This window comes from Calliopsis andreniformis, chromosome 2 (genome assembly GCF_051401765.1).
Source record: "Calliopsis andreniformis isolate RMS-2024a chromosome 2, iyCalAndr_principal, whole genome shotgun sequence".
In the NCBI taxonomy this organism is placed as follows: domain Eukaryota; kingdom Metazoa; phylum Arthropoda; class Insecta; order Hymenoptera; family Andrenidae; genus Calliopsis; species Calliopsis andreniformis.
The window spans coordinates 2,452,541-2,462,658 of record NC_135063.1 but is presented as its reverse complement, the minus strand read 5'-3'; the positions used below and the strand labels follow the sequence as shown (position 1 = coordinate 2,462,658).

General features: G+C 32.8%; 3 protein-coding genes across 5 annotated transcripts; 1 reads left to right on the top strand and 2 right to left on the bottom strand.

Annotated features, from left to right (window-relative positions):
* Positions 1-720: 720 nt before the first annotated feature.
* Mrpl33 (mitochondrial ribosomal protein L33) lies at positions 721-4,783 on the bottom strand. Of its 2 annotated transcripts, none has more exons than XM_076392382.1 (5): positions 4,670-4,783; positions 4,394-4,497; positions 4,154-4,195; positions 1,661-1,772; positions 721-1,118 (listed from the first exon to the last, which is right to left on the bottom strand). In XM_076392382.1, the coding sequence occupies exons 1-5, from the start codon at positions 4,708-4,710 to the stop codon at positions 995-997; spliced, it is 423 nt and encodes a 140-aa protein (XP_076248497.1). In that variant the 5' UTR covers positions 4,711-4,783; the 3' UTR covers positions 721-994. The 2 variants fall into 2 exon arrangements, with proteins under 2 accessions (XP_076248497.1, XP_076248496.1); XM_076392381.1 differs by having other exon boundaries at positions 986-1,586.
* Positions 4,784-5,205: 422 nt separating this feature from the next.
* Positions 5,206-8,787, bottom strand: Dup (chromatin licensing and DNA replication factor double parked). 2 transcript variants are annotated; one of them, XM_076392378.1, is made up of 7 exons: positions 8,645-8,787; positions 7,234-8,217; positions 6,908-7,160; positions 6,484-6,820; positions 6,217-6,399; positions 5,890-6,140; positions 5,206-5,831 (listed from the first exon to the last, which is right to left on the bottom strand). In XM_076392378.1, the coding sequence occupies exons 2-7, from the start codon at positions 8,001-8,003 to the stop codon at positions 5,463-5,465; spliced, it is 2,163 nt and encodes a 720-aa protein (XP_076248493.1). In that variant the 5' UTR covers positions 8,004-8,217; positions 8,645-8,787; the 3' UTR covers positions 5,206-5,462. The 2 variants fall into 2 exon arrangements, with proteins under 2 accessions (XP_076248493.1, XP_076248492.1); XM_076392377.1 differs by having other exon boundaries at positions 8,635-8,742.
* Positions 8,777-10,114, top strand: LOC143188234 (mpv17-like protein 2). The gene is made up of 3 exons (XM_076392379.1): positions 8,777-9,065; positions 9,209-9,370; positions 9,462-10,114. Exons 2-3 carry the CDS (start codon positions 9,212-9,214, stop codon positions 9,897-9,899), a joined length of 597 nt encoding a protein of 198 aa, XP_076248494.1. The 5' UTR covers positions 8,777-9,065; positions 9,209-9,211; the 3' UTR covers positions 9,900-10,114.
* The last annotated feature ends 4 nt before the right edge of the window (positions 10,115-10,118 follow it).

The window sequence follows — 10,118 nt, the reverse complement described above, 5'->3', positions numbered from 1 at the left end:
GAAATGATTTTACGGTCGCGGAGTGCGAGGGTGCGCATAAATTTTCGACGAGCTCGATTTCACCGAATAATGAGTCCGACTATCTGTCGTAATAGAAGCATCGATGATATTCGAGTCCCCGATTAGTCGCGTTGAATGGATAAAAAGAGAACATTTTCGATATGGAACAATGCTTTGCGTTCACCAAATTGCAATCGAAGCTTTTGTTTCCGAAATGATTTTGAAGTGGTTTTTCTGTAAGTTAATTATTTACTTTGAATATTCTATAGCTTTAAACTTTTTCACAGGCTTGGATAAATTAAATTTGAAATAAAAATAAAAAATAAAGTAAGAAAATAATTCCAAAATAAATTATTTGCTTCTTCAAATAAACTAATATAGAATTATTCCGTAATAATATTTAGCCAAATAAGATGATATGTTATTTAAGCAATTATTTTTCAAATACATTATTTAAATAACGCCAAAATCTGTTCTTTCATTGTTTGGTTAAAGCAAAAGGATTACACACAACCACAACCTTCACACATATAAGGTCTAGATTAAAACTATTAATTGAGTAATTATTAACAGTATTTTTCATGTATGTATTATTATAAATAATAGCATTATTGAACTTATTTTATCATTAAGTATTTATCAATATAATATTTTGAAATAGACACTTAAAACATTTTATATTGTGTCAATTTTGGGGGTCTGGAACAGATTAACTTAATTTACAGTAGTCCAAATGGAAAAATTTCACTTATAAGTCGAACAACTTAAAAGTCGAACCGTATTATTGAGCAAATTGTATTAAAACTTCGAGATTCCACTGTATAAGATTTTAACATCGTTTTAATTGATCACCCATTCAAACGAGTTCGGGGTCGTTTCTGAATGCACGTTTGGATATACACCAACGAAAGAATATCGTGGAATTCTGTGCGTGTAGATGATGTAGGTATCACTTATCCGAGAGCAGGGCGATACCAGCCATTTTCAATTTATTTCAAGAGTCTTTTCGTGACCGCAGAAAAGAAGGGTGAGAGATACCTACACAACGACCTTTCGCTTCTCTGCCCAACCTTCGGCCACCTCCATCGGCAGCCACAACCAATAGCCGCTTCGTGAATCTGATATTAAGGTATTAAGTTATTTCAAATCAAATGCTATTAGATAACGTTTAGCCAACTTCCACAAATACAATCTCTCGATCAATAATCTCGCATTTACCAAACGGAAAATCGAGCAATGCATCGATCCTAATTTACTTATGTCATATTGTGTTCCGCAATTTCGCATAGTTTCCATTTCGTTCTATTTGTATACGGTCTGCTAATTTACGAAAATTCTTCTTTTTGAAGCACGTTTTACGCTCGAACTTTTCTCTCTTTCGGTAGCGAGTACATTATGTGAAACGACCTCGGGGGGAGTTTTCATTTTAACCCAGTTGGTAATTCATTCTTTCCCTCGCAGAATTTGAACGCGAAATCATTATTTCGTCGGTGCGTTTTTTCCTATTCCACCGACAGGTAGCGTAATTGAAAGCTTTACTACAGAAACGTTTGAGTTTAAACTCAAAGTTGCTTATCTTGAAAATACTGAAGAGCATGTTTTATTTCTCTGTATATTTGCCCCTCGTCTTTTTTTTGTTTGCGTAATTTATGATACTCACTTTTCAATAAACAGGTAATGATGGTAGAGTAGTTGAGCCGTTAAAAACCATATCAAACGCTCGTTGAAAAAACGTTCCGATATTCGCCTCGTTAATTTTTCCGCAAATATGCCTTCGAAAAATATACAGAAAATATGGTCGTAAAATTAAAGCCCTACAAGTATAAAGGCGGTAAGTGCGAGCAAAAAAAATCATCATGGTACGTGCGCATTTTATTTTACTTTTACGCTGGTGCAGTTTGCCAGCTAGAGGAACGTAAAACGATCAAATTTGCAAACACTGAATTCTCTAATTAAACACACTATTTACAATAAGAAACAAGAGAAAAATTTTAACATTAAAATACACAAAAAAATAAATGAAGTTCAAAATAACGCTGAATAATATAGTTAAGACACTTTCTATGTTAATTCATATTTAGTGAGTAATTGAACTTGATAGTATCTCTACTTTACTCTACTTTATAATACAATTCGAAGCGTATGTCAAAATAAGAATTGAAAAGTTCTACGCATAAAACGCGTATACATAATAAACATAGAAAGAATAAGAAGAGGATGAGAAGAGAGAGGGAGAGGGCGTTGCAACCGCAGAATTATTGAACCCCATTGCAAATGTGAGAGAACAGTCGGTGGAAGGAAAGTGGGAAAGGGAGGTGAGGAGGGAAGGGGGAGACGTAGGAGGTGGATGGGAGCGAGAGAGTTGTAAAAATAACGCAGTTAATTAGCAGCAAACCACTTTACGGAGCTCGAGCCCAGTGCACACACTGTAATAAGCAAAGAACAACTCACAGGCGAAAAACGCCCTCGAACGCGAGGTAACTGAAACGCGCCAAGGCCCAGACGAGCCTCTTTCTCTCTCCTGCCCCCTTCTTTTCCTTTCGTTTCTGTTTTGCTTTTCTCGTCCTCACTTCTTTCTCCCGCACACGCTCGTTCCCCATCGCTCCGCCTCGCTTTCCGTTTCGTACTGTTTCCTCCTTTACCGACCACCCGGCCGAGTCGACCATAAACAACAGACGTTTTAACAATTTCGCTGTTTCGCGCTACCTCGAAACTCATTGTGCCGCGAAAAACGCTCCGCCGAACGTTCCATTTGTTTCGTAATTTTTTCACTTCTCGGGGAATTCATTTTTTACTCGCGTAATTTGACTACTTTGAATAGTCGATATCGGGCACTTTAATTGCCAGTTGTTTGCAGTAAGAAAAATTGTAAAGAAGAATAGTAGATGCTTGAAAATCAGTGTAGCCAATTGTGTACAAAAAGCAGGGTACTAATTCTCTAAAAGGCTATTCAATTATAATACACTAGAACCTCGATTAATATAAGGCTTAAGTTATTCTTTACTTTGTTTATGCAGGGTTATATCTATTATTCAAGACTTGTCCTATGATTTAATAATAGGTAGTTTACAGAAAATAATAAAATTAACTATTAATATGTTAGTACTATATATATGCATATTAACGAAGAGCAAAGAAGCTCTCGAAGTTTGATTAGGTAGGTATCATTATAAATGCACAAGAGTCATTAATGAAGGAATAATAAATCAAGGGTCTTTAATAAATGATCACGATTATGTCATTAACTTAGCCAATTTCTAACAGTGAAACGTGAGACTTAAATTTAACTGAGCGAGAAAAAGAGTTGGAAAGTGAGAGAAAGACGATGTCGTGGAATAAGACGAATGTAAAGCGTAAGAGGTAGGCAAAACTTTTCTTTGGCGAAAAGGAAAGAAACCGCGAGAAGTGTAGATGTCGGGAGCTGTCACGTGCACAATTGCGAAAGATAGAAACGATTCGGTGAGGGGGAATAGAACCCCTTCCGCGACTACAACCCTCTTCTGCCCACGACAATGGTCCGCCAGACGAAATTGAATTGGCAACATCAGTAAACGACGCCCGAGTTGCTCCTGCGGCTGCCGAAAAGAAGTAAAGAACGGGAGGAGTGAAAAGAGAAACGACATATGGGGAAGGGGTATATGAAAGAGAGAGAAAGAGACAAAGAAAGAGAACAGAGGCGCGTTTCACGCCTCGTGGATTTTAAACCGTTTGAAATCCAGGTGGAAATAATACAACTTTGCGTTCCTTGTTAAAGATCAAAGGGAACCTACCCCAATCTCGATTTCGAGGTTCTCCGTTTCTCTTCCTCCATCCCTCTCGCTCCTTTCGATACGTACGACCCACGAACCATGTGAGACGTCTAATATCCTATGCTCTCTATTCAAAGTCATTTGTCAAGATATCTTATTGTTTTTCGCAGAACGGTCAATTCTTATTTTGAATTTATAGATACAAACTTTTCTACCAGAATTCGTTTACATATATCAGCAGTCCTGAATTTTTATTATTGTCAAATCTTACTGGTAAAGTGAAGTTATAGTTACTGTTCTGCTTTTCTATTATTATTTTTATTCTTACAATATTATTTATAAATATCTATTCTATAACCTTGTTTAATGAAATGTATGTATGTAAGAGATGCAAATTTATATACTTTTGATTTTCTTCGCTTCCTTGTACAGCACCATAGCTTGAACTGAAAATAATTTGTTTACAGCTGATTCATATTTATACATTTACTACATACGTTTAAATTGTATTGTTTTTCATAGATTTCGTTTTTATTTATTAATTACTAAAATTATATTTCGAAATATTTTTGTTTCACTTTATAGATGCATTTATATTTGATAAATGTAACTATTATAAATATTTAATTATGTTAATAACTTACCAAAAGGATCCCATTTTACCATTTCTAATTTATCAGCTAACCTTTGCCTGCACATTACATATTGGTGGTCAGAGGCTGCACTTTTTATGAAGACCAAAACGCATCTGAAAATAACAATTGTACGTACAATAATTTTATGGATATGATTACATTCGATTAATATTATTATTTGATTAATGAAAAGGAAAAATTATTAACCAAAATATTTCTCCCAATACAAACTAACCTAACTTTTATGTTTACAAGTGAATTAGATGCCAATGTACATATACTTACTTGCTTTTAGCTTTCTTTAACAATATATTTGTCAAAAACATGACTTTATTCGTCTATATTAAATGAAATATTTTTATGTTGTGTATGTATAACCAATAACAACTTGCAACGAATTGCAACGAATGAAGATAAGACTAACATTGACTTTTCTTGCTTCTTGATCTACTTTACCATTAGCTGGTTATGTTAAAACTATAATCTGAAATTAAGTTTTACATTTGAACATAAATATAGTTAGTTATTTTCAAGCAAAAACGTTCAATAAATATACTCCAATTATTACTATTCAATAACAATTTATTATATAGAAATTTAATGGAAAAAATACATTCTTTAGAAAAATATGTGAAATTAGAAATATGTATATATTTTTTAAGGCAGTGCATTAAATGTAAATTCATGTACAATCTGATACAATCTTACATAGAAAAAATTAGTTTGTGCGTTTAATTCATAAAAAACTGTATTATCGTTGCATAATACGACTTGTTTAATCTAATTTGGAAATTGAAGTATTGACAACATATATGGTCAGTTTACTTGCAATTATAATATGCACCAAATGCTATATTATTGATACAATAAAAACTTAATCTACATTTGCTGTCTTTGCATAGAAATTAAACTATTTTATCAAAGACAATTTATTGAAACTATAAAATAATAGGATAGACAATTATAGCAAATGCAATATAAGACTTGGAGAAAAACTAATGAATATGATTATATTGTGCATACAATGACCCACGTGTAAATATAAACTGAAAAAAAATTATTCGTCCCGTAATTTTTGTCATGACGATGTTACTTTACTATTCGCTAGAATTTCTAATCTTTTAATCACTTTTCCAAGATCCACTTCTTTTTGCAATTTTAGATAATCTATTTTGCGCACATTATGTATGTTAGTCCACACGGGTAACAATTTACATAGCAAACGTATGTGCTCTTCTAATTCAACAGGTGTTAATTTTGCTCTAAACGAATTCTCTAATTTTGCAACTACAAATTCCAGTGTTAAAACTCCTTTCTTCTCAGCTACAAAAATATTGCGTAGAATTTTAGCTACTTCTGGAAGTCTTGAATACATTGCAGCTTCCTTGTCCGCAGTTGGTCCACGTGTCATTGTTTCCAATGCTTTAGCAGCTTGTTTAGCTCGGACCTAATAAAATATATTGTTAAGGAATAAATCACAGAAAAGTCAACACAAGAATGTTTACCTTCTCAAGAAGTGCCTTCGGTATGCCTTTGAATGCCGTACTAAGGTAACTATTCTGCGTGGTGGGTGTAGCAGGCGGAGTATCTACAATAGCAATATTAACTTTTCGTATTCCATCCTCAGTTGTTTGAGTTGAATTATCTTTTTCGTTTCTTTCTGGGGAGATAGAGTTCGAAGTCATTTTTGCTTCAGCCAATCTCTGTAAAGCTTTCTCCATGCGTGTTCCACAACTGAATAATGCTTTGGCTTTATCTAAATAAAATATGAACATGTCACTCGTAAATTATTTCATGGTAAAAGAATATTAAGAATTTAATGTAATTCCTACCAAGAACATCTTTTGCACTTGTTGCCTTTTCTACATTAGGAGGTTGCGGCAAATCGTCTTGCTCAATTGGTTTACAACTTTCAATGTCAAATTCAGGATGCCAGCGTCGAATTTTGTCTTTTGGCACACGCATCGGTGTCTCTAGACTAAGTAAGAATTTTTCGTGTTCATCCTTTACCTTATCTGTAATACAAAAAAGAATATTAAGTTGTAATAAAAGGAAACATCTGATTATAGAAGCAGTACTGTAATACAAGAAAAAACTACCAAGTAAAACATTGTAGAATTTTCGTCGCCTATCTAGTAATACTCGTGGCCCCATACTAGCATCAGATGCTGTTTTCAAAACATCATTTGCATCTGGTGTATTTCTCCCATTCTTTTCTTCGACAATGGGTGTAAAGATTAGTTCATATTTATCTTGTTTAGATGTAGAACCAAATGTTCTATGTTTTTCCTGATGGTACACATATGCATCTGGGAAAATAGTTTTAATTTGTGCTACATGTTCTAAGGTGAAATTTTTACGCAATAATTCTTGAACTGACGGCTTTAGTTTCTTGAAAGTTATTGTTTCTTTGCGATTAAACAACATTGCAGAAACCTGTAAAATTATTGAATTATTACATAATAATATTATAGAAAATGGAATACTTATAAACAAATTAATTTTAAAGTTTGTTTATAGTACCGTATCCATGCATCTAAATGCTTCAGCTAAGAATCTATAACTGTAAGGCAATGGCAAAGCAGGAGTGCCACTCTCAGCAAGTGATAAATATTGTTGATAAGCTGGCGCCTTAGTTGGACTACCCTTCACTGGACTTGGAGTTGATTCCTTAGGCTCAAATAAAATTCGTCTTTGAGGACTGGCTGCCAATAATTCTTTATTCTTCATAGGACTCATTACTGTTTTGTTTGGAGATTTAAATGTTTTTTGTGGACTGAAAAAAACATAAAAACATAATAAATAATTCTTACACAATAAAATATAAGTCTTTTTTATGAACACCTTACCTAACTGGTATTTCAAGCTGAATTTTTTCAAACTTTTGTATTTGAGGTTTTTTGACATCATTCTGTTTCTGTATTTTTTCTAATCTTTGTTCGCAATTTTTGAAACGTGCAATAGATGCTTTTAGTTCTATAAGTCTACTGGATTTATTAATTCTATTCTTTATCTCAGTTATGGATAGCTCTTGCTTTGTCAATCTCTCCATTGTTGAGCTTTTCTTTGGAGTAGTACAATGAACATTGGACAAATCAGTTGAAATATTTGTGCTTATATTTTCAGAAGCATTCTTTTTTGGAGTACTTGGAGCTTTCTTTTTAGGACTAAGTGCACCTTTCTTCTCAAAAAGTACTCGCTTGGCATCCATATCTTCTACGATCTTTTGAAAGCTCTCTCGAATGTCTGCTTGTCCCTCTTGTCCAGATAATTTTCTTGAACGTGTACCTCGAGGCTTGCCATTGCTTTTAGGTGTTTTCTGAGCATTTGCTTTGGGAGAATCAAATTGAATATTGCGCACAACCGAGCTTGCTTTTATAGCACGGCTGCCTGGGACTAAAACAACTTTTGGACTAGTCCCCATTGTTTTCTCCTCTTGAATTGGAGTTAATGATCCCGACGATGCGGAATTATCCTTACTTATTGGATTTCGACTTTGATTACTCACCAATTTCGACTGATCACGATCGAGCAACAAAACCTTTGCCTTACTTCGTATATCATCAGTTGCTTGTCGTTTGCGCGTATTAAAATACGCCGTTACTGACGGCTGGGACATTTTTTTATATACGAATATATAGACGTGCCTCAGAAGTCCGTTAAAATTTTCGAAATTTTGATAACCTGCCCACGAACTTCTGTCTATTGTGGTGATACTGATGATCCTGTTAACGATAATGCCACGCAAAATCCCGCCCTTTTTATCACTTTAGGCGCCAAGCTGCGCCAAAGCCAAAAAGAACAGATGATGTCCGTCAGTCTTCTAAAACCCGCTAAATTCAAATTTTAGAACCAATTTCACGTAGAATTGCAATTCTATTGCGATTTACATGTAATAATATTTGAATATGAAAGTCCATACAAAGTTCGACAAATATGTAAGTATATATATAAAGTATAATGTATATAAAGCTAATATGAATGACACATAGTGAAGTGACTGACAAATGTCAAATTACAGTATCCAATCACATTCATTCTAAAATTCAGAAAAACGGAAATGCTATAAATTATCATAAATCATAAGCGTAACAATACTACATATATTATAATTGAACATAACAAAATTTGCAATATCTATTGTGAATGAGTAACAAATAATTCTATATTTACATATAAAGAATATTGTAAGAAATATAAATAAAAATCTTCAAACAAATGTGTCGCAATTTGTAAATGTGGTCTTATACCTGCTCACACCTTAAACATCTGATTTCGTTTGGCGCCAATGTAGCATTTCATAATTTCTAATTCGATTTTAAATTCGTTTTTATTGATGAAAATGTGTATGTAATACAACTGACATGAACCGATTAAGAAGCCCATGTACTGTAATCTAATCATGCTCCTTAACTCTTATAAACTATGTTTTAAGATATAGTCACGAGTATGACTGGTCCAAGTCTCAAAATATTTCACATTTATAGAACGAAATAGAAATTGGCTTTCTATCACGTTTTTAAAAATAGTTTTAGGCTAAATCTAGTAAACAGTAGTGCAATGCAAAGTTGTCTTTCACAAAACAGTAAGATTTTAGAAAACTTGTACACATGTTACAGTAACCTTTTATCTAGTGAAAGTATATAATATTTATTATAAATACTTCATAATATTTTTATACGTAAGTGTTTTTATTGCTACATATGTTATTGTGATTTTTTTTATTTAGAATTCAAGTTCAATGTATTTCTTGTAGAGTTTCATAAGTTACAAGTTTTGATTATTTAACCTTAAAATTATGCTGAATATTGGCTTTCTTTTTAGATTATGAACCTTACTAGAAATACGAGTTTAATTCTAAACAAAATACATACCATCAAAGAACAGTTATTTTCACCTAAATATTTGCTTTATACTAATGTGGCAATATCAATTTCTCTCTCAGCTGTGGGAGACGCATTAGAACAACATTATGAAATATTGAAGGTATATTGATAAGATGATCATGTTCGTTATGACTTAGAATTTAGAAAACAGATGAAACCTCTAATGTAAAATGTAATTGTACTCATTATAGGGTGAGTGGGATAAATGGAGTTTAAATAGAACCAGGAATATGGCTGCATCTGGTATGGCTGTTGGTATAGTATGTCATTATTGGTATAAATTTTTGGATGCCAGATTACCAGGTCGTACTACTAGCATTGTATTAAAAAAAGTTATTATAGACCAATTAGTATGTTCTCCTCTTTGCATAACAATGTTTTTCTTATCATTAGCTATTTTAGAAAGAAATAGTTGGTCTGAATTAAAAAAGGAAATTATTACAAAAGCTCATAAACTGTATATAGCAGAATGGGTTGTATGGCCCCCAGCACAACTTTTAAATTTCTATTTTCTTCCAAATAAGTATAGAGTTCTTTATGATAACACTATATCTCTTGGTTATGATGTCTATACCAGTCATGTAAAGCATGATAATCCAAAGTGTGGTTCAAAAAATAGTAAAATTTGACGAAAATTTATTTTGTAGATAGGATAATTTTAAAAGTAGACAGTAAAAACTTGAATAGCTTCATCCTAAGAAACAATAGTTCCTGCTAATTGGGCAATGTAAATTATTAAAATATGAGACTTGGTACCACTGACATGTTCTACAACTGTAAATTATATTTATATACAAAAATTGTTTAAATAATACACGAATATATGGAAAATTAATTAAATTAAGCAA